The sequence below is a fragment of the Mirounga leonina genome, unplaced genomic scaffold (genome assembly GCF_011800145.1).
Source record: "Mirounga leonina isolate KUSES-001 unplaced genomic scaffold, KU_Mleo_1.0 Mir_115, whole genome shotgun sequence".
Lineage (NCBI taxonomy): Eukaryota > Metazoa > Chordata > Mammalia > Carnivora > Phocidae > Mirounga > Mirounga leonina.
In genome coordinates this window covers 85,395,923-85,420,130 of record NW_023270268.1, presented here as the reverse complement: position 1 = coordinate 85,420,130, position 24,208 = coordinate 85,395,923, and the positions used below count along the sequence as shown (strand labels likewise).

The 24,208-nt window shown below is 42.9% G+C and overlaps 2 protein-coding genes across 6 annotated transcripts in view; one reads left to right on the top strand and one right to left on the bottom strand.

The window, feature by feature from the left end:
* SLC51A (solute carrier family 51 subunit alpha) overlaps positions 1 to 11,122 on the top strand; it is a 17,260-nt gene extending 6,138 nt beyond the window's left edge. Inside the window, exons 3-9 of the mRNA XM_034990767.1 lie at positions 4,706 to 4,860; positions 5,985 to 6,058; positions 6,471 to 6,629; positions 7,204 to 7,315; positions 7,607 to 7,753; positions 10,066 to 10,171; positions 10,917 to 11,122. Coding sequence (XP_034846658.1) covers positions 4,706 to 4,860; positions 5,985 to 6,058; positions 6,471 to 6,629; positions 7,204 to 7,315; positions 7,607 to 7,753; positions 10,066 to 10,171; positions 10,917 to 11,122 — 959 coding nt within the window. The remainder of the gene's footprint in view (positions 1 to 4,705; positions 4,861 to 5,984; positions 6,059 to 6,470; positions 6,630 to 7,203; positions 7,316 to 7,606; positions 7,754 to 10,065; positions 10,172 to 10,916) is intronic.
* Positions 11,123 to 14,186: 3,064 nt separating this feature from the next.
* PCYT1A (phosphate cytidylyltransferase 1, choline, alpha) overlaps positions 14,187 to 24,208 on the bottom strand; it is a 60,837-nt gene continuing 50,815 nt past the window's right edge. For all 5 annotated transcript variants that reach the window (XM_034999916.1, XM_034999915.1, XM_034999919.1 and 2 more), the window contains 6 exons: positions 23,482 to 23,598; positions 22,426 to 22,577; positions 20,396 to 20,474; positions 19,820 to 19,962; positions 17,732 to 17,920; positions 14,187 to 16,853 (listed from right to left, as the gene is read on the bottom strand). In XM_034999916.1, coding sequence (XP_034855807.1) covers positions 16,647 to 16,853; positions 17,732 to 17,920; positions 19,820 to 19,962; positions 20,396 to 20,474; positions 22,426 to 22,577; positions 23,482 to 23,598 — 887 coding nt within the window. In that variant the 3' untranslated portion in view covers positions 14,187 to 16,646. The remainder of the gene's footprint in view (positions 16,854 to 17,731; positions 17,921 to 19,819; positions 19,963 to 20,395; positions 20,475 to 22,425; positions 22,578 to 23,481; positions 23,599 to 24,208) is intronic.

Sequence of the window (24,208 nt, the reverse complement as noted above, 5' to 3'; positions counted from 1 at the left end):
CGGGACTCGATGCGGGACTCGATGCGGGACTCGATGCGGGACTCGATCCCGGGACTCCAGGATCATGACCTGAGCCGAAGGCAGTCGCTTAACCAACTGAGCCACCCAGGCGCCCCAAAACCCCTGGGTTTTAATCCCAGCCCCATAACTTCCAGGCTGTGTGACCATGGGCAATGTGCTTAACTCTCTAAGCCTAGTTTCCTGGAAAAGCCTATAAAATGGAGATGACAATAGGAATTCTCATGGAGTTATTTCTTTCATTCAACAAATAGCCACAGTTACTGTTCCACGCATTTGGAGATGCAACAGAGAACAAACAAAGCCTGACAAAGTCTCTGCCTTCCAGGAGTTTACAAGGGTGGGGAAGGTGGGAGGGGGAAGGCAGCAGAAAATAGGCAAGTAAATAAATATGTAAATAGCCTCACCGTGGGAGGCAGATGGGGGGGCAGCATCACAAGGGCACTCAAGGAAGGCTGGCTGAGGAGGGGCATTGAACTGAGAACTCAGTGAGGAGAAGCCAGCCACTGGGAGCTCAGGGAAAAAAGCTGAATGGGCAGAAACCAAGCACCACCAAGTTCTGGAGGCAGCACAGCTTGCAGGGTTATTGGGAGGCTGAAGGAGTGGTAGGGAAATCCTAGACCTCAATAAACAGAGAAGACCGGAGCTGCAATGTTTGAGATGGGGAACACAGGGCGTGGGAGGGGATGAGGGATCAGTGCCAGAGACTTAGGGTCAGAGGCCATGACGGGGACTGTGGTTCTGGGAGTCAAGGTGGGGCAGATTTTCAAAGAGGAGGGAGCAGTCGAGACAGTGAAGACTGGGAAAGTCTCTGGCCTTGAACGGCTTTTGAAAGGGCTCTTTTCACTCTCAGCTCTCCCTGAGCCTGTGAGGACAAGGGTCAAGCAGGGGTGGGCAAATCCTGCCAAGAGAGCCTCTAGCAGTGACTCTGCCTTCCCACAACGGACACTGGTTTTGAGAAATCTACTGAATTGGGACGGCTGGGTGGCTCAGCTGATTGAACATGGGACTCTTGATTTCGGGTCAGGTCATGATCTTGGGGTTGTGATCTCAGGGTTGTGAGACTGAGCACTGGGGGGGGGGTTTGGGGGGGTCCACACTCAGTGGAGGTGGGGGGGATTCTGCTTGGGATTCTTCTCTCTCTCTGCCCCTCCCCCCCACTCGTGTGCACTCTCTCTTTCTCAGCCCTGACCTTTTTCCGTTCTCCCTACAATTATGTCAATATTTTTAGTTGGTTATCTTTATAGATTTATTATCCCTTTAGATAATTTCTTATTGTGCCAACCACGGGCAGTACTTCCTGACTTTGCACTTTGTAAGATAAAGAAAGATATTCGTGTCCCACTCTTTCCTTCAACTCTTTTCTACCTTTCTCTTCCCAAACATGGTTATAATTTTACTGGGCTAATTTTGCAATCTTCTTTGTTGACATGAGACCTTTTTTTAAGTATAAATTATATACAGTAAAAGGTAATGATCTCAAGTGTATATTGTGATGCATTTTTGCCAGTGTGTACATCTGTGAAACCACCACCTAGATCAAGAAATAGAACATTTCAAGTAACCAGTAGGGTCTCTTGTACTCCCTCCCCAGTTACTATGCCTCCTGAGAGCACTATTTTAACCTCTACCACCTCTACAGATCATTTTCCCCTATTTTTCAATTTATATAAACAAAATCAAATGGTATATATATACTCTTGTATCTGGCTTCCTTCACTCATCATTATGTTTTTAAGATTAATCTCTTTTGTTGCATGTATCAGTTTATTCTTTTTTATTGTGTGTATATTCTATTGTGGGAATATATCACAATTTACAGTCGACCTTTAAATAACATGGGTTTGGGGCACCTGGGATCGAGCTTGACATCAGGCTCCCTGCTCAGCGGCGAGTCTGCTTCTCCCTCTCCCTCTGCTGCTCCCCCTGCTTGTGCTCTCTCTCTGTCAAATAAATAAAATAAAAAATCTTAAAAAAAAATAACATGGGTTTGAACTGTGCAGGTCCACCTATATGAGGATTTTTTTTCAATAAATATATGCACGGTACTGTAAATATATTTTCTCTTATGATTTTCCCTTTTTAAATAAAGATTTTATTTTTAAGTAATCTCTACAGCCAACATGGGGCTTGAACTTACAACCCCGAGATCAAAAATCACACGCTCCACCAACTGAGCCGGCCAGGTGCCCCTTTATGATTTTCTTAATAACATTTTCTTTTCTCTAGTTTACCTTATTGTAAGAATACAAAACATAATACATATAACATACAAAACATGTGTTAATCAACTAAGCATATTATCAGTAAGGCTTCCAGTCAACCATAGGCTATTAGTAGTTAAGTTTGGAGGCAGTCAAAAATTATGCACAGATTTTGAACTGTGCAGGGGTTGGAGCCCCTAACTCCTGGGTTGTTCAAGAGTCAACTGTATTTGTCTGTATTCTTGTTGGATACATATGAGCTGTTTCCAGTTTGGGCCATTATGAATAATGCTGCTCTGAGCATATTTTCAGTGTTCATAAGCACTCATTTCTATTGAATATGTATCCAGGAGTGGAATTTCTGTGTCATAGGGTAGGTGTATGTTTAGCTTTAATACATACTACCAAACTGTTTTCCAAAATGGTTGTGCCCTCCCAGCTGAAATAAATGAATTCCTTTTCCCCTTATCCTCATCAGCACTTGGAATCATCAGTCCTTTTAATTTTAGCCCTTTTGGTGGGTATGTAATGGCATCTCACATCTGTGTTGCCCTGATGACTATTGATATTTAGCACCTTTTATGCTTCATAAACATTTACGTATCTTCTTCTGTAAAGTAACTGGTTAGGTCTTTTTTTCCATTTTTTTAAAAAAAGATTTTATTTATTTATTTGACAGAGAGAGATAGCGAGAGCAGGAACACAAGCAGGGGGAGTGGGAGAGGGAGAAACAGGCTTCCCGCTGAGCAGGGAGCCCAATGCGGGGCTGATCCCAGGACCCTGGGATCATGACCTGAGCTGAAGGCAGACGCTTAACGACTGAGCCACCCAGGCGCCCCTTTTTTTTCATTTTTAAAAATCGTGTTGTCTTTTTCTGACCGATAGGAATTCTTTATATATGGATGGATACTGGTCTTATGTTGGATATCTGTATTTCAAATATCTTCTCTCAGTCTGAGCTTGTCTTTTCACTCTCTTAATGGTTTCTTTTGACCAATGAAAATATTTCATTTTAAGAAAGTCCAATTTATCAATTTTTAAAGTTATGGGTCATGCTTTTGTGTCCTATTTTAAAAGATCTTTGCCCATCTCAAAGTCATGAAGATATACTTCTCTGTTTTCCTCTAAAAACTTTATTGTTTTAACTTTCACATTTAGGTGTTTTTGGATGATGTGAAGGAGGGGTCAATGTTCTTTTTTATACACCAAAGGATATCCGGTTAACCCAGAACCTTTCTTGAATAAAACATCCTTTTCGCCATAAATTGTAGTGGAGTCTTTGTGATAAATCAGATGACCATATATGTGTGGGTGTGTTAATAATTTTTTTGTTTTATTAATTGAGTGCTAATAAGTTTTTTAAAAATATTACACATTCTTCACAAAGATTTTGAAGGAGCATCTCTGAGGGTAGGACCTGGACAGCTAGTTTTTAACAACTACTCAAATGATTGCAATAAACACTAAAGAAAGCTACTGAACCACATTTAATTTAAGACTAATCATGAGGCCAACATGAGTCAAATGTCTTTGGAGTCTTTATGTGTATCCATTTCTCTTCTGTTAAAATCCCTTCCTGGGGTGCCTGGGTGGCTCAGTTGGTTAAGCGACTGCCTTCGGCTCAGGTCATGATCCCAGAGTCCTGGGATCGAGCCCCGCAATGGGCACCCTGCTCCTCAGGGAGCCCGCTTCTCCTGGAGCCTGCTTCTCCCTCTCCCTCTGCCTGCCACTCCAACTGCTTGTGCTCTCTCTCTCTGTCTCTCTCTCTGTGTCAAATAAATAAATAAAATCTTAAAAAAAAAAAAAAAAATCCCTTCCTAATGTCCCAGTTTCATGACATAATTTTTGAAATCAAATTTAAACAGCCCTGGGGCGCCTGGGTGGCTCAGTTGGTTAAGTGACTGCCTTCGGCTCAGGTCATGATCCTGGAGTCCCGGGATGGAGTCCCACATCAGGCTCCCTGCTCGGCAGGGAGTCTGCTTCGTCCTCTGACCCTATCCCCTCTCATGTGTTCTCTCTCTCAAATAAATAAATAAAATCTTAAAAAAAAAAAAAAATTTAAACAGCCCTAAAGGATACCATTAATTACATTCTGCTTTAATTATAATGTTAATTGGTCCACGTCTGCTAGCATGACACCTTTCACTGGAAAGTAATAAAGTTGACCAGGCATGGCCAACCTCCTAATTCAAAATTTTTGCTAGTTAAGTAAAAACTTGTTTGGTGTCTATATCCTGGTTGAGGTAAGCCTTACCATTCCTAGAATTATCTGGTCTAGTCTTTCATCCATGCAGAAGAATGACTACTTTTAGCCACATGTTGGATATTCTAAGAAAATGCCATTCTTCTGCATGGGTGGGAGCCTAGACCAGATAATTCTAGATATGGTAAAGCAATTTAGATCCAAATGAAGAAGCCCACATCTTCTGCCCCTCGGTCCTAGACTTCAGCTCAGGAGAGTCTGCCCTCTCTTTCCACTTTAGCACTGGGCCCTATGGAAATTGCCCTTACAGTCATTATGACCTTGTTTGCCCTGGGCTCTGTCATCATCTTCCTGGAGGATGCTGTCTACCTGTACAAGAACACCCGGTGCCCCATCAAGAGGAGGACCCTGCTCTGGAGCAGCTCTGCACCCACGGTAAGGGCCTTGTAGCTGCCATTTGGGAGGGACTAAACAAGAGACAGGAACCATTTTGAGAATTCCTCTAAACTCAGCAATTCAAGTCAGCAAAGTGTTGCCTGGGGGGCTGTAATGGGATTTCCGTTTGCAGTCAGGACCCCATGCTTGGAAGGCCAATAGGCAGTGGGACAGGGAGTTTGAATTCTTAGAGCCAAGTGACAGCTGCAGAAACTGCTCAGCCCACCAGCAGCCCCACTCATTACTTCCTGCCACAGTATTACTGTTAAAAGCAAGCTTCCTTCCTATACAGGAAAGCAGTGGTTCCTCAGAGGGGAAAGAGGGAAAGAATTTTTTTTCCATGGGGACATACTCAGCTCTACCCTTACATTGTAGACCTTTTTAACTCACTCTCACAAACATTATATAGGTCTCTGGCTTGCTCCCAGGCCATAAGACTGGACTTCCATTTCCTTATAAGGTCTGTGTGTGTGTCCGGGGTGGAGAATGGAGCCCTTGAGGTCCTTTTCTAGCAGAAGACACCTGCTTGGGCCATCTCAAATCATCAGAGATGCTCTAGTAACATGTGATGTTGAAAAGGAAGGGTTGGATCTTGACCCAGTTCCTCCTAAGGATGAACTTACCTACACTACTCCAGGGATACAGGAAAAGAGCGCCGGACTTAAGGGGACCTGCTGTCTCCAACCCTAGATACAGAAGGAACTGACCACGGAATTTAAAAAAAACTTTAGGGGTGCCTGGGTGGCTCAGTCGTTAAGCGTCTGCCTTCGGCTCAGGTCATGATCCCAGGGTCCTGGGATCGAGCCCCGCATTGGGCTCCCTGCTCTGCGGGAAGCCTGCTTCTCCCTCTCCCACTCCCCCTGCTTGTGTTCCTGCTCTCGCTGTCTCTCTCTCTGTCAAATAAATAAATCTTAAAAAAAAAAAAAGTTATAAAAAAAACCTTTAAAAATTAGTTGATTTTTAAAAAATTAATTAGTTATTTTTTCCAGCCGACCACTTACAGTAATGACACCCCAGTTGTTCAGGTTTTGCTTCCTTGAGCCCTTGCCACAAAAGGTTTGACAGGGTTAGAGCACAAAGACTCCCTTCTCGCTGCAACCAGCTTCTTGCTCCTCTCCAAGTAGGTCGTGTCTGTGTTCTGCTGTTTTGGTCTCTGGATCCCTCGTTCCCTCATGCTCGTGGAAATGGCCATAACCTCGTGAGTGTCCTGCCCCACCCCCAGCTCTGAGCTGGGTACCCTTTTGCTCCCCACTCGCCCAGGACTCCAGAGTCCACATCTTTTTTTATCCCATATCCCTTCCATAAATCCCTGCAAACTAATTGATCATGAATCCAGTCCCCTTTCAACTTGTGCTAATCAGGTCTCTTGAACTTCTGGTTCTGTTCATCCTTAGTCAACCATTTTGTTCCTACAGGCCCCAATTCCTCTCATCCTCAGCCCCTGGACCCTGTCCTGTCTCTCCCTCTTGCTGGGTCACACATTCTGAATGCCTGGTCCCTACTGTGACCCCCTCAGTGAGCCCCACCTCTGTTGCACCCCTTGAGTCTGGTATCCCCTCAGCTGGCTGCCACCTCCCCCTCTGTGAGGCCCACCTCTGCTCCCACTCCAGGTTTTATGCGGTATGCTTTTACCTGCTGATGAGGGTCATAGTGGAAGGCTTTGGTGGGAAGGAGGCAGTAATGAGGACACTGAAGGACACTCCGATGATGGTCCACACAGGCCCCTGCTGCTGCTGCTGCCCCTGCTGCCCCCCATTCATGCTCACCAGGTAAGCTGGGAGGGAGAGGCTCCCTCGAGGAACAGGTTAGCCTCTTCCTGCACTCTCCCAGGAGCCTCTCTGGCTCTCTCAGCCCTGCTTCAAGTCTCTTGGAATCAGGCTGCTATGGAACAAAGCCAGTGATGAAAGGGTGGGCATCCCACAGCCACCACCCACACACTGGGCACCCACTCAGGGGTGAGGAGAGCAGAGGAAGGAGAACTCCAATTTCTATCACTTAAGCTCACTGCTGCCTACAAACTTTAGCCACATGGAGCAAAGTGGACTTTGGGCTACTTACTTGTCCCTTGTGTCCATTTTGGTTAATGAGGTTGGGGTCAACATAGTTCTTGCCCAAAAGGCAGCCCAAAGGGCAGCATTCTGGTCTGGGGGTGAGTGGGAGACAAGAAGAGGGTTTCCAATGCTCTCAACATTCTGGCTTCTTCCTATGTCCCCATCCATTGAGCCATTTTGGTGTCTGTTATGGCAGCTGAGCTTCAGCTCAGGAGCCCAGTGAGGGAGCTGGAAGGTGTTCTTGAGGTAGGCAGTCTGTGGGGTCATGTTCCTAACCCTCTTCTTCCTTCAGGAAGAAGCTTCAGCTGCTGATGTTGGGCCCATTCCAGTATGCCTTCTTCAAGATAACACTGAGCCTGGTGGGCCTGTTTCTCATCCCAGATGGCATCTATGACCCAGCAGACGTAAGCCAGGAATAAGGGGCAGCAAAGTCCAAGACTCACTTAGTACCTCTGAGCTCTAGAAGGAAGAGCTGGAGCCAACATCCCCTGCAACAGGGCCCCACAGACAGGGTAGTCCCAGTAACAGTATGGCCGTGGAAAAGTAGAGGCTTGGAGACCCTGGTGGGGAGAGGAGAGTGGAACAGGCCAAAGCTTTGGGCCTTTTTTATTACCTTTCCCACCATGGAAGAACAGAAATAAAAGGAGGAGAAAAACCTTGCCTCCCTCACTGACTACTTTCTGATCTGCCACCAGATTTCTGAAGAGAGCACAGCTCTGTGGATCAACACTCTCCTCGGTGTGTCCACCTTGTTGGCTCTCTGGACCCTGGCCATCATTTTCCGTCAAGCCAAGATGCACCTGGGCGAGCAGAATATAGGAGCCAAATTTGCCCTCTTTCAGGTAACTACACCCTGGGAGAGTAAAGATGGTTAATATTAGAGCTACCAGTAACTGGGGTTAGGAGATGAGACTAATAAAGACCAAAAGTGGGTCTGGAAACCTTCTTAAGCCTAGGTTTCCTGTGAGCTTTAGAAAACGATTCCTGTCCCTTCCCAGCTTTTGCTTTTCTGTGCTGTAATAGCTTCCTAGTGCTGCCCTCACAAAGGATCACAAACTGGGTGGCTTAAAACAACAGAAATTTCTTTGCTCACAGTTCTGGAGGCTGGAAGTTCAAAATCAAGGTGTCGACCAGGCCATGCTCCCCCTGAAACCTATAGGGGAGAATTCTTCCTTGCCTCTTCCTAACTTCTGGTGGTTGGCCAGCACTCCCCGGCTGGCAGCTGCATCACAGATTTTGCCTCCACCATGACATGGCATGTGTCATGTGTCTTGTGTCTCTTTTCCTCTTCTTATAAGGACAACAGTATATGGGAATAAGGATCCACTCTCCTCCAGCATGATGTCATGTTAACTCATGACACCTAATGAGTTAATCAACAATGATGCTGTTTCCAAATAAGATCACATTCTGAAGTACTGGGGGTTAGGACTTTAACATATAGTTTTAGGGGATGCACTTCAACTCCTAGAATGTGTATTATCAACCTTAAATTCTTCTACCTTTGCTTTTTTCTTTTCTTTTCTACCCAACACTTTCTAAAGCTCTATAATTCATCACCACCAGGAGCATCAGCATTATCATAGTTATGAACTACCTTGACCACATGTTAGGGATTTTTCATACATTACATCTAAATTTTCACAATAATCTTAGGAGTCATTATTATTTCTATTGTACAAATGAGGTCCAGAGACATCATCGGGCTTGCTCGAAGGCACATAGGTATGGGACTAGAATTTAAACCTAGATCTGTCTGACTCTCAAATCCACATTCCTTTTTCTCATCATGCTGCCTGCACACCTCTTCTGAAAGTTCTCCGCAAGGCACATTTTTTCACTTTGACACTTTCCATTCTCTAAAGCAAATGCAATGATTTCTAGTCCAATCTTGTTTTCCTTCTCTCTCCATTCTTTCTGTCTCCTAGCTAGGCCCTTCTCCTACTCCCACAGCTTCGTGACTGCTTTATAGTTAACAGTGTGCTTTCACATAAATTCTCATTTGATCTAAGCAGATGCCTCCGAAATGTGGATTTCTGGGCATATAGTAGGTAGAATTGAAGAAGAGAGAGGCCAGAAGAGCCTGAATTGAGTCAGGGACTGAAAGGGCAGAAAGGATCTGGGCCCCAGAAGTACTTAGGGTCTTGCCACAGTCTAAAAACCCTGTGACTGCCGAGCTTGCCCAGGACTATTGTGGGGACACCTGGACATGCTGAGTCTGCCTTGAAGAGGCTGATGCTTCAGAAAAGTGTGCTCAGGGAGGACAAGTACTAAGACAAATGGTGTTGCTGGAGCCTCTGGACAGAGATTTTTTTTTCTTCTTTTTTTTTTTCTTGTTGTATCAAAATATACATAAAATTTACCAATTTATTTATTTATTTTAAAGATTTTATTTATTTATTTGAGACAGAGAGAATGAGAGACAGAGAGCATGAGAGGGAGGAGGGTCAGAGGGAGAAGCAGACTCCCTGCCGAGCAAGGAGCCCGATGCGGGACTCGATCCCGGGACTCCAGGATCATGACCTGAGCCGAAGGCAGTCGCTTAACCGACTGAGCCACCCAGGCGCCCCACCAATTTATTTTTAAGTGTACAGTTCAGTGGCAGTAAGTGCATTCACATTGTTGTGCAATCATCACCACCATCCATTTCCAGAATTTTTTCGCCTTCCACACAGAAACTCTGTACCTATTGAACATTAATTCCCCTTTTCCCCCTTCCGCCCACCCCCTGGCACAGTAGAGATTTTTCAAAGGGCGCCTTCCTTCATGGCCAATTGCCCCTCATTCTAAGATCAGGGAATCTCAGGTCCTTGAGCCAGATGGAAATAGTCTTCTCTAACCATCCACCCTGTTCATCCACTGACTGTTCATCAGTAGCCATGGCTGAGATAGGGATATAAACATGGACCCCCAATCAGTTCTTGTTTCTTGTCACAGATTATTGTAAAATATTGGGTAGAAGACAAGATTGTAATTTGCCTAAAGATTAAAACTCCACAAAACTTTACTTAAGTGAGTTTTAGCCCTCTGTAAGTGCACAGATCGAAAGGTCAGTTGAATGCACTGTGGAAGGTCAAGCACAGCAGGGGGCCTATTGGCCTCAATGCCGCGGGTGCTGGGCCCCTCCTGCCCTTCCTTCTCTTTTGTTCTGCAGGTTCTCCTCATCCTGACTGCCCTGCAGCCATCCATCTTCTCAATCTTGGCCAACAGCGGGCAGATTGCTTGTTCACCTCCCTTTTCCTCTAAAATCAGGTCTCAAGGTGAGCACAGAGAGTTCCTCTCTCATTCCAGAATGGGCGAGAAAGGCGGGTCAGGGAAGAGAGGACCTTGGAAGAGAGGTTGGGCCAGCCTGGCTTCTGCTCAGAATACTCAGAAAGGGATCTCCTGAGAAATCCTAGTGGGGTTTTAAGGAGATGGTGGATTCTCCGACCACACAGAGGAGAGCTGCAATCCCACAGCTTGAGGCCAGCCCTGATGGCCAACCTAGGAAGCTACAGGTTCGATCCTCAGCTTCTGGGAGAGGAATGGGTGTGGTTTGAAAGCAGAAGGTCATGCTGACGGGGGCGCCTGGGTGGCTCAGTCGGTTAAGTGCATCCGACTCTTGATGTCTGCTCAGGTCATGATCTCAGGGTTGTGGGATCAAGCCCCACATCAGGCTCCATGCTAAGCGTGGAATCTGCTTGGGATTCTCTCTCACTCTGCCCCTCCCCACTGCTCCATCTCTCTCAGGAAAAAAAAAAAAAAAAAGAAGGAAGGTCATGATGATAAAACACACAAAAGAAATGGGGTTTAATGCTAGCCTCCATTTGCAGAAGGTAGAGAGTCAAGTTCTGGTTTTGGCTCTACCATTAATCTGCTATGTTACTTATGACAACTTAGTATCTTTAGACTTGGTTTGAGGACAAATTGGAGAAAGTGTTGCTGAACTCATATGCCAGGGCTGCTGGTGGGATACCACCTCTACAATTTGGCATAACTTACATTATATTTCATTCCATGCTGCAGTGATGAATTGCCACCTCCTCGTACTGGAGACTTTTCTACTGACTGTGCTGACACGCATGTACTACCGAAGGAAAGACAACAAGGTTGGATATGAACCTTTTTCTTCCTCAGGCCTGGATTTGACCTCAAAGTCCAAGGTGGACATTGAAAGAGACACTGATTACATTAAACAGGCACAAGATTTCCTCACTGTCCCTCAACCTTGACCAAATGCAGATGGATTCCATTTTTAGCACAACCTGATAGATTACATTTGAATATAGGGGATGAAGGAGAATTATGGAATAGGATGCAATTATTTTGGATCTTGCCTGGAGAAGGTATTTTAAGTTTTATAATAAACAGGATAGAGTTTAAAATTCTGTAACTGGGTACACTGCCTCTGTGGGTAACACTATTAGCCCTTGAAGCTTCTATATTGAAAGGTCACTCTAAATTTTCCCAAAGCCAATGAAAGAGGGGAAAGTATATGGTAGTTTGCCTGTTATAAGAACAGGAGTAAATCTCAACCAGGCAAACCCTTATGTTTATTGCAGCATTATTTAGAATAACCAAGACATGGAAGCAAACTAAGTATCCATCAACAGATGAATGGATAAGGAAAATGTGGTCTACATATACAATGGAATATTACACAGCCATAAAAAATGCTGAGACCATGCCATTAGAGACAACAGGGATGGACCTAGAGGGTATTATGCTAAATGAAATGTCAGACTGAGAAAGACAAATACCATATGATTCCACTCATAAATGGAATCTAAAAGAAAATGAATAAACAAATGAAAAGCAGAATCAGAACTATAAATACAGAGAACTGATGGCTGCCAGAGGAGAGGGGGTGAGGGATTGGGCAAAATGGGTGAAGAGGGGTAGGAGATACAGGCCTCCAGTTGTGGAATGAGTTAGTCACAAGAATAAAAAGCAGAGCATAAGGAATACAGTCAATGAGGGGGTCCTGGCTGGCTCAGTTGGTTAAGCATCTGACTCTTGAGTTTGGCTCAGGTCATGATCTCAGGGTCATGAGATCAAGCCCTGTGTTGGGCTCAGTGCTCAGTGCAAAGTCTGCTTAAGACTCTCCCTCTCCCGGGCGCCTGGGTGGCTCAGTTGGTTAAGTGACTGCCTTCGGCTCAGGTCATGATCCCAGGGTCCTGGGATCGAGTCCCACATCGGGCTCCCGGCTCAGCGGGGAGCCTGCTTCTCCCTCTGACCCTCTCCTCTCTCATGCGGTTTCTCTCTCGCTCGCTCTCTAATAAATAAATAAATAAAATCTTTAAAAAAAAAAAAAGACTCTCCCTCTCCCTCTGCCCATGCATACCTGCTCTCACTCTCTCAAATAAATAAATAAAATCTTAAAAAAAAAAAAAGGAATACAGTGAATGATATTGTAATAGCAATGTAATGGGACAGATGGTATACTTGTGGTGAGCATAGCAGAATGTATAAACTTATCAAACCACTAAGTTGTACACCTAAAACTAATGTAACATTGTATGTCAACTAAAAAAAAAAAAAAAAAAAGGAACTCAACCAGGCAAAAATAGTACAAACCTAAAGTCTCAAAAGAAACCAGACTTCTGAAGATGTCATTAGGACACTGATGACATTAGACCTCATAGGTCTGGATCAGCCTCCCTTAGAGGCACAATGGCTTTTTGGGCCTTCTATGCAAAGCTGCAAAAGGATTTCCCTGATAATATGGTCATGGAACAATTTTGAGGGGACAAATTACGATGCAAAACCAAAGGAACTGAGGGTATAGGTAAAAGTCCCAAATACATAAAACATCTTATACACATGTATACCAGGTCAAAAACACAGGAAATGGAACATTAGGTAAAACCACTTTGCCTTTATTTGCCTAATGACAAAGGCCAAAATAACTGAACAAATTAATAACACTCACATAGGAAAACAATGTACTGAACACGGATTGTTCCGTGGATGGTGGCACTGGGGATGGGGCTAACATTCACATCAAGGCCAGTGTTTCTTCCCACACGCCCTTTTCTTTTCAAGATCCTCAATACAAAGCAACCAATCAACTCTCTGTGTTTAAAACAGTCAGTGCCCCCCTAAGAAGGGTGGGAAAGCCCTCTTTAAACCTAAAGGAACACAACCTGAGTCATCCTAGTATTAAACCTAGCACTTTCGTTTTCTATCCCAATCTGAGAATTAACATACAACTTTGGCAGACAGAAAATCTTTCTTCTTTCTTTTAAAGAAAATTAACTTTTAATAGTATAATCCTAAGAACATGTCCTACTTATTTGGAAAAATAGAAGCTAGGGACCACTCTTTATCCCATGACAATCTATTCTATGAGAGAAAACAAGAACAATCATTGTATGATTTTGAAAAATACAATCTTTAAAAATACCTATATTGGTAAGCTTTAAAAAAAATACCATTAGTTAAAAACATTGCTAAGGGAGCTTTTTTTCCTACCTGTATTAGTTCAACTTCTGGTGAAAGTGTGTGCTGACAGAAAATGTAGAAGCTAAGGCTTTTAGGGAATTAAAGAAAAGCAGCAAAATATAATTGATTTGGAAAGATTTTAGACAGAGATCTAGAACAGGGTCAAAAAAGCAATGAGCTCCAGAATAACAAAAGCTACCCACAAATCAAGATAATCCGGAGAAACAAAAGCACTGTGAAGAACCATCTGGGGCTGGGGGGGGGGGGGGGGGGGCCACCGGGGGATGGAATATCCAGAGGCTGCCTGACCAGTTGTGTGGTCACAAGTAAAATAAGAAAAATCTAACTCGGGTGCTGGGTTATCAGCAATCTGAAAAAGTCAAAAGTTCTCTTGACCTCATAATGCTTCATATTTTTTCTTATTTAGCATCTTCAACCTCCTCCTATCCCCAGCCTTCTTACCCAAGCCTCAGCGAAATAATGGTCTTTGGCTCTAGCTATCAGAAACAGCTGCAGCAGTACAAAGAATCTGTTTCTACTCCTCTAAAGTTTCAACCTCTATTCCTTAGTGCTACTGAGTCTAGTGTATGAAAAGAGCAAACTTTCTGCCCAGCCATCTCAAGGTAAATGAAGTAGCACCTCCCCAGCACCAGCTCCTGGGTTTGTCTCCATTCTTCTGTCTTACAGACTGAGCTCTGAAGCCAACCAGTGTTTAAGGCTCTCCCATCTCTGCTACATTTGGCTTATTGCTTTGTGTGTGGGATTCAGGGAAATAGCTAATTAATATTAATATTAGAAATCAATAGTTAATATTAAAATTAATAATAGAAGATTTACAGATCACAGGCATGGTCATGGTAGGCAAACCACTAACTTCATTTAATTAGGCACAAATGATCAAATAACACATCATCCCAACAGCTTCTTCCCTCCACACATCCTTGTCCAGCACCTAGGATCACATTTATCCCAAAGTAGCTAATATGCCACACAATAAAAGTTTTAGCCTTAAGTCAAAATTATTTGAGGATGCACTAGTGTTAGGAGACTGAGGCCACAGAGGCTCATCAAAAGGGGTGAGAGGGCTTTCCAAGCACTTGTGCATATGCTGGCCCTGGCGGTCTCACAGAACTTATTAGCACAGCGGTTATATTCCAAGGGCAGGGAATGCCCAAAGTAGCCCATTGACAGAGCAGAGGAAGAGGTCCAGACAGTAAACTTGAGAGGAGTGACATGCAGGGAGGAAAACCACATTCTGAGCATCTCCCTTGCCAAATACACTTGGCCAATATGTACTTTGAGGGAACAGGTAGGTGACCTTCAGTGATGATTTCATCATCTTTCTATACCAGGGAGAATAAGACAGAGATAGGCAGAATGCCCAAAGAGGGAAGACTAAAGCAGAAAAGTTAAAATATGTGATCCTACGAAGCTGGTTAATGTAGGAAAACAAGAACTTGAACTGTTTCAAAAAAAGGATTCCAAGTCAAAGCTCATGTAAACCATATTTGATAGCAAAAATAGCACTTCATGAGAAGAGTCAGAAATGTAGTTTACATAAGCCATCAGGACAACAAGAGATTTCCCTCTCTTTGTCTCTACTCTGTCTCTCTGGGTGATCGGAGTTTTAGGAAACCAGGTAGTCCTGCTGTGCAAGCAGGCAGTGATTCTAGCCTCTGATCCTCAGGCAGAAGAGCAGGTTTTACCAGAAAGTATTTAGGGAAGAGACTATGAGATGCTTACAGCCCTAGCATAGGGGCAAGAAAAGATAAAATGCAGTTTTCTTAGCTGAAAACACCAAAACTCCACCCCCACAAGGGGTATTTATGAGTGACAGGGTGGGGCCTGGACATAAGCAATTTTACCCCTGAACCCAGCTACAGGATTATTGAAGATGATGGTCTGCTCGGTCATGTAGCTGCAGAATGCTAGAGGCTTAAAATGAGCTCGTGCTCAACTGCAAGTGTTAAGCTTCAGCAACTCTGATGTGGAATATAAGTGACGAATCCTCCTGGGCAACCTAACAGGAGAAGTGGGACCATAACCACCAGGCACACGTGGGAAAGGGAGAGAACCTGCCATTCTCTTGTAATGTTTTGTGGCCTGCTGGAGGGGCAGCGGAGGGAAGTCCCAACCACTGCAACCTTCAGAGGAAAAGAAACACCACCTGGAGCATTAGTTCCAGTTAAGAACATTCTTAAGAAGGACAGAGTTCAAGATAAGGCTTTAGGAAGGGGGGGGGGGTGTTTCTTTATACTTTTGTGTTTAAATTCTGTGCAAATCTCTCTAAATATTCAATATGGCTTTGAGCAACATGGATTAACAGATCATGTTCAAACTGCAGACATTTACAAAGTATCCTCTGTAAAAAGCTAGGTAATAAGCACTGAAATAGCAGGGCCAGGGACTTACACCCAGATGGGAAAATTAACCTAACCTGATCCTTTATAGGATTGAGTACTGTCCCACTCCCCTCCCCAATCACAATAAACCTGAAAGTGTTCCTTCCTTCAAAGGTAGACTGTAGGAAAGAGATTGACAAGAGTTCCCAAATAACTGGGCAACAGAGTTTTCTGAGAAGATGAACACAGCAGGAAAACCGCAGCTGATGCCATGTGGTCTGTCCCATCCACATCAGTGTCTTTCCATGGGCCCCATCGGGTCCAACAAGAAACTCCTCAGGGAGTAAGAAAAGTTCGGCTCAGATCTTCTTCTCACAGCCACATTGACACATGTGCCAGCAATTCATTGAGGGGGTTTGTGACTGAGTTTACTCAGCTTTTAGCTTTTTTTTAAGGACACCAAAATTATGCTATTTCCCCTCCCCCTGAAATCACTCATCAGCATGGCTCATTGCTTGAAGGACTTGGCAAGCCACCAACAGAAGGCAAACACTATAGTGTATCAGGAAGAAAAGGCCTCTGGGTAATACACCACTTCCTTCTGCCCACTCCTCAGGGGCAAAGAATTAGTTCTACTTACAACATTTGAAAGACGAATTTTTAAAAAATTAATAAAAATGACAATTTCCCTGTCAAAATCACATGAACATAAACAGTAAAGCAAAGTCTGTAGGGAGGGTATATGGGTGCAGAACAGGTTTCTGAGGTGTAGTCAGCCTCTTTCTTCGTGTGGCTAGGTGATGTCTCTTGGAGGATGGGCTGCTGATCCCATCCTACACCCTCCTGCCCCAACTTTCTTTCCTTTGTAGCTGTCCTTAGGTTTAGTGTTGGAATCACAATTTGAAATTCAACAGAGAGCTTCCAAAGGTGATGGGACAGAGGGAGGGAAGAGGAAAGGAGGGATGAAAACTTAGTCTTCTTCATCCTCACTGATATCATAGGCTGCAGCCTTGTGCCTGGAAAGGTTTGCTGGGGAGGAAGGCGGGGAAGTCTTGCCAGAGAAGGGCCATCGAAAAGACGGGGAGGGGGAGCGTTCCCGAGTGGGGCTGCTGCTGGGACTCTGCTTTGGACTGATGGCCTGCAGCATCCGGCCTTTCCCCTCTTTCAGCATATGTTTCTAGGGAGACCAAAAGGAAGAATTAGAAGAAACCTAGGGATCTTACTAAATCACCATTGGAGGATCTGAGACTTCAAATTATCACAAGTGCCCTCTGCAATGTCAAAAGTGATCAAATAAGCTAGGGGAGGGATATATCTAAAATTTTAAGCAATTTCCTCCCTAAAGTAGTCCATGCTATGCTACTTATCTAAGGGTTTCCACACGTTATCTGCAGTCACCCAATTCTCGACTTCTGTGTCAAAGGAATTCTTAAATGGCTACTTGGTCTGCAGTCCAGGCTCCAGGCAAAAACAAAGGAACTAACCCAGACAAAAGAGTACCTATTCTAGTTTTAGAGCTCTTTGAAAAGGAAATTCTATATTCTCCCTGAATAATCTGTTCTGGTATCAAATACTTTCACAGTTAGATCCTTCCAGATATCCTAGGGCCCATTTGCTAAATAACTACATTCACCTTCTATTTGGCTTGAAAAGATCTTGTTACTCCTCAAGGACAGAACTCTAACCTCAGGCAGCAGCTCTGCAGCAGCTGTTTGTAGTGGCACAGCTTTCTTTTTACTGTTCTTCATTCTTTCCTTTCCTTTTTATCTAAAACTATAATACAGAAAGAAGCTGGGCAAGGTTACTTGCTTATCACCAGATTTGGAGGTTGACAGCTGGCAAAATTATTTAGGAGAATGTGTAACCTCTTTGCATAACGATTTTAAACAACTTTTTGGGGATAGTTGAAATATAGTTCAGCCCAATATAAGGAACAGATTAGATAACTACTTAATGTTGATGTCCCTTTCTATAATGCTATAATTCTTTCCACAGCATGAAAATTCCCTAAATTTTCCTGAAATTCCCTAAACTGTCCACCAGGAAAGAACATACCAGCGCTCCTTCTGGACCAAACATTTCCAGGAAACTTCCAATGAATTCTCGGGATTTCTCCTCCCATTTCTGAATGAGATCAATGCTTTTTTCCTCGACCTTCTGAACAAATTCTTTTGACTTTTCTTCCACATCTTTCACTTTCTTCTTTACTTTGTCAACCCGCTCTTGCAAGTGGTATTTCTTCTCCTAAGTAAAGAAATAATTGTTTTGAGAAATAATACTCTGACCTCCATTCCAAAGGGAGAAGAAGAAAAAAATATTTCAGCACTCTACTGACACTATTTCCAGTCATTAGAATTTCACTTCGCCCTAATCTATCCCTTGTTTCTCTAGCATAATAACAGATTAAATATACTCTGGATGGTCATCTTATATGAAAGTGTGATAATCCGAACATTGTAGAAGCCTGGACTAAACTAAATATATAGAGTATGCTCAGTAACAGATGGGCATATAGCCAAATGAAGTCAGATTTTTTAAGACTACATCAAAAATTAGTGATGTACAAGACGTTGGCTAACTGAACATAATAATTAAAAAAAAAAAACCATAAACTTGGAACATAAACATGCCCAACATAACCCAAACCCCATTCTAGATGAAGATACATAAGGCGCCACAGGATTACTGCACAATATTGCCAAGAATAAGACAACTATAATAGGTTGAAGTAGCAGATCTTTTACTTAATTTGCTTATTGTACTGGATGCTTTCTATCATTGGCTTATGCTATGATTTTAGAAGAGCTGTTTGTTTTATTTTTTAGTATTTAGAGATCTGTTTGCTCATTTGCAAAATGAAGATGATACTCTATGGTCCTACCAGCTTCCCTAACAGAAGGGAAAATGGTATGAACCCTCTGGGGGTGGGGGGAGGATGTTTAGCCAAAGGAAAAGTATTTTCATAATTTCCAGATCATAAAGGGGAACGGGAATATGTTTAGTATTTTTAAACACCTGAAAAAGATTCTGTAGTAGGTGGTTAACAAAAGCTAGGGTTTATCTGCAAAGATAAACACATTTCGATGAAACCATTTCATCTATTCATTATTCACACAACTGGCAGCAGGTAAGGGAGCATGGTAAGCTACTTGTATAGAATTATAGTTAGCAGCTTTCTTCTTTTATTTATTTTTATTTTTATTTTTTTTTTAAAGATTTTATTTATTTATTTGAGAGAGAGAGTGAGAGAGAGAAAGAGCACAAGAGGGGGGAGCAGGAGAGGGAGAAGCAGACTCCCTGCTGAGCAGGTAGCCCGATGCGGGACTCAATCCTGGGACTCCAGGATCATGACCTGAGCCGAAGGCAGTCGCTTAACCAACTGAGCCACCCAGGCGCCCAGCTTTCTTCTTTTAAAATCAACTTTATTAAGATAAAATTTATATACAACATGTATAGCAGTTTGTTTCTAAAAGGCAATATTAAGCTAAGATACACTTTGCTTTCATAAATCAAATTTTAAAACCTAGGTCCACATGCCCTGAGAAATTGCATGGAAAATGTTGTGTGCCACTATCCACACAGGGAGAGGACCCACAACTTTCATTACATTTTCCAAAGACCATCGAATCAAAAAAAAAAAAAGCTGTTTTAAATATATTTGATATAAATACTGTACTATGTTAAGTAACATTTTTTTTTTTTGAGATTTTATTTATTTATTTGACAGAGAGAGACACAGCGAGAGAGGGAACACAAGCAGGGGGAGTGGGAGAGGGAGAAGCAGGCTCCCCGCTGAGCAGGGAGCCCAATGCGGGGCTTGATCCCAGGACACTGGGATCATGACCTGAGCCAAAGGCGGATGCTTAACAACTGAGCTACCCAGGCACCTCGAGTAACATATTCTTATTTAATTGGCTGTGTGTCTTTATAGCAATGTGTTGATACTAGATCATAAAGGCAGAGAATGCCTCTGTTTTATTCTTTTTGTAAAGAGCTTAGCACAGTGTAATCAGCAAAGAGGCATTCATTGAATTTTGGAGGTGATAATTACAGCAGACTGAAAAGCAACTTTAGCTCAGATAAAGTAGGAGGCAAACATGTGTCCTATAGGGCCAGGGAACTCTGGGATGAAGTCGAACTCACATTGATAAAGCTGACATTGAGCTCCTTTGCTGTGTAGCCCCTCTGTAGGTTCCGTCGGGCATAAACATCATAATCCCGGACAATTCGGGTGATGATGTCTGATGTGGAGATACCTTCTGTCCTCTGTGTTGGTGCAAACATACCTAATCCAAGAACACATACAAACACTGTGACATTCTGGTTAACCCAGGCAGTAGGACTAGATGGACACTGGGAGCAACATTCTTTTCCTCAAAAAACGATCTTCTAAGTGAAGTCTGGAGATGCTGACATACAGGAAGAGGACTGAATCAAAGGCTAGGGGTAAGGAAAGGAAGAACTATATGGCCCTAATATTAAAAAAAAATATGGGCCTGGGAGAGAGATTCCTAAAATTAAAAGAGATATCAAAAGTAGATGTTTAGACTGAGAATTGATGGATATCAGTGCTATGCTCACATAAACATCTTAAGTGTGACTGAAAGTATATTGAATTTCTAAGTGTATAAGTTTTCCTCTGTAAAGTAGCAATGTCATTAAATCTCTGTTACTGCCCCTGAGACTCCATAAAGTGAGGATGTACATCAGCTTACTCACCTGCTTCCTTGATGTGCTTATAAACATCATCGCTCCCAGCAGAAGAATAAGGGATGTCATCATGGGCTACAAAATCAATCTGAAATAAGGAAAAATCACGTAAAACCCAGGATCACTGCCATCAAAAAGAACCAGTAAATATTCCCCCAGAAAATACTCTTCCAGTAAATACTCCCCCAGATCCAGATAAAGGACAAGGGGAGGCCAGGCCTCAAATGGACTTTTTTTCTTTATCTCTCTTTGCTTTGCTTCATAAATTCTGTGACTCATTCACAAGCCACCCAATCTAATTATTTATCACTCATAAATATGAAGTTGACCAGTTTCTTTTTTTAGCTAATTCTCCTGGTCTACTGGAAGCGCTACCCTCACACTGCACACCAGTCATCACGCTGTAGTAAATACAACTAGAGGATTTGCTGGTGTGTTAGTTAGTGAGCGGAGCTGAGGAAAGAAGAAAGGAAATCTCCCCATCCTCCTGGGTCTATAAAGATTGGTCAAATAAGAGTTTCTAAAAATATGCAAAAGAGGTCACTTCTTCCTTAGCTGGTTTTTCTCTCAGTCCATGAGATGAGTGGGAATATAAAAATAGCAACCAAGAGCCCTTTTACTAGAACAGATACATCTATACTCCTGAGGAATGTAAAATTCAAAGCCATAAAAGACCTTTAGGTCTTGGGCTCTATCTATCATTTTACTACTGTCAATACCTCTTGCAACAGTGAAAAGAGATCAATAGCACTGGGATCAATAATCTTTCAGAGAGATATGCTAAGCTTACTTATTTGGTCATTCCTGAGTAGGCCATATGCCCTTTACTAATGTAATTGCTAATACAACTACTATACCTAATTCCCAGAAGCCACTGTAGTGTGAAGCATGTCTATCAAGAATGTGTCAGAGACTCTCAGCTAACATCCTGATTACCTATGAACAATTTGTCAGGGATCGATAGGCAGCAAACTGAAAATAAGAATGGTGGCCAAGTAAGACTGCTGGCTGAGGATTCACTGCTAACAAAGGAGAAATGGGAAGTTAAAAGTTCCTCTAACTTCTTCTGCCTGGGCCTGCCTGGCTGTGGTTGCTGAGAATAATCTTATTCATCACCTTTGGTACCACTGGCTGTCAAGTATTGATATAGAAAAGCTAGAGAACTATAAAAGGTCTGTCCTAATCCCAAAAGTTTTAACAAATACCCTTTAGCTTCAGGCCTACCCCCAAGTATTGCTTTTGAAGCACTTTGGCTACTTTTGTTCTTTCTGCCTCATCGAACAACTCACCTTTGACATTCCACATACCCCTGCTGAGAACTGACAATATGCTTGCTGGTTCCTCAAGCTTGGGGACCTCGACCTGACCTGATAAACCCTTCTCACCTTTTATACCCGCCATTTATAGGAAACTTGTTTCTTTAACATGTGAGAATTAAAAGGAGTGAGGGGTTTTATACTACTAACTCAATGAGCAAAAGTGGGAAACCTCCCAGTTTCTGATCCCATACAACTTCTAGCCCAAAATCAAAGCCCTGAAACTAGATTTAAGTCAGCATAAGAGAAGTCTATGTTTCCTGGAACTCCTTGAGAGCATAGCTGAGGCTCTGTATATTCTAAAGGACTGTATATTCTAAAGGATTACTAATAATACATTCATAGTGTGGGGGTATAAAAATCACTTAACTGAAGAGTTCAGTTTCTAGCCCTGCTACTGTGTATCCCAGACCAGGTCATTTGGTTTCTCTGGCTCTGGTCTCATATGTATAGTAGAAATAATAGCTACCCAATAAGATTGTTTTGGGGAGCAAATGAAATATTAATGGATGTAAAAGTGCTTGTAAACCACCAAACCCCATATAAATGTTAGGGATGATTAGTAGTATTAGTAATATCACTGTCATCTCTTCTATGTGAAATTTACATAGAGCATAAAATAAAATTAAAAAAAGGCTAGTGGAAAACTACCCCAAGCCCAGAAGTCTTGAGGGTTGAGGGAATTCCAGAACAAGGAATGGGACCATGTGCTGAGTTTCTTACCCGGTGTTCTGCCAGGAACTCTGGTGTCAGGGTCCAGGGGGCATTCCTCACCACCTCATCCACATAGCGGCAGTGCTGCACTGCATCATAGCGCTCATTTTCATTCATCACCGTGAAGCCTTTGAAGTTGTGCGTAAGTTCATCGCTGCAAACTGAGTTCACCACGTCATAAAGTTGTAAGTCCAAGTCCCTTCGCTTAACCAATCCTCAGTCACCAACCTCTCCCGTTTCCTAGGACTACAACCAATCTTCCCACCCGGAGAAGAATTTTCTGGATACAGCTCAGTCTGAGTAACAATGCTTTTCCTAATCCAAGATACATCTTCAAGACCAATGCTCAATAAAAAGCATGTTCACACTTTGTGGAGAGGAGAGGATACAACAAGGGCCTAAAATCTTTGGCTTTGAAATTAACCTGCTGTGAATTTCTGCATCACTTAAGTTTTTAAAAATGTTTTCTTATATTTTCCTAAGACTGTACTGGACCACATAATATTTGCTTAACAGACTTTTGCACTTCAGTTGATTCAAAATGATAAACAGGGATGCCTGGGTGGCTCAGTCAGTTGAGCATCTGACTCTTGGTCTCGGCTTGGGTCATGATCTCAGGGTCCTGGGATCGAGACCCCTGTTGGGCTCCATGCTCAGCACAGAGTCTGCTTGTCCTTCTCCCTCCCTCTCTGCTTCTCTCTCCTCCCACCCCCCTCACACACTCTCTCAAATAAATAAAGTCTAAAGGAAAAAAAAAAGACAAACCGAAATCTAGAATAAATGCTGTTCTTAAGTAGGCAATAGGGGTCACTGTTGCTCCCCAAACTACAGAAACTCAGCTAAAAACAGAGATTAAAAACTGGACATCTCAGGTCAAAGAGCTTGGAGCTTCTCTCACCAGGTTTATATAATTCATATACTTCATGTTTTAGAGAGGCTGTTCTATATTCCTCATTTAAAAACCAAACCAAGAGCCAGTATTCATGTTACAAGAGGAGAAAAAGGCTACTATAATTTTTTTTTTTTTTTCTGGAAAGCACCTAAAGTCATCAGATGTTTTCTTACCTCCTACAATGAGGTATGTATTAGGGAAAAGGTTCTTTGCTTGCATCAGAGCCCGGGCATGACCACAGTGAAATAAGTCAAATATTCCATCGGCATAAACTCTCACAGGCCTATCACCTAAATCCAAAGGAAAGAATTTATTACAAAAAACACACTGATTCAATACTTCATATTTGACAAATAGAAATGGCACTGTGTTCCATCCTTGCACACCCCTTTCTCAAGGTGTTCTCTGGATATTCACCCTAATGGAAGGATGGGTTGGGGTTGTGAGGAATAATATCACAGACTTCCTTGGCTCCAAAGACTCTTTTTGGACATCACATCCATTGACTCTCTGTTAGCCTGATTTCATCAACCTGCTTATGTAACTGGATTTCATGATTGCTTTTTCTTGAAGTTATTTTAGAAGTGAATGAGAAGGGGCGCCTGGGTGGCTCAGTCGGTTAAGTATCTGCCTTCAGCTCAGGTCATGATCCCAGGGTCCTAGGATCGAGCCCCACATCGGGCTCTCTGCCCAACAGGGAGCCTGCTTCTCCCTCTCCCTCTGCCACTTGTGCTCTCTTGCTTGCTCACTCATGCTCTCTCTCTCAAATGAATAGATAAAATCTTAAAAAAAAAAAGTGAATGGGAAGAGTTACATAACATATATGTCCTAAACTTCAAAATCCTCACCTTCAGCTTATGCTTAAATTTCAGTCATGTTTAAACAGAGTATTAGTTAAGC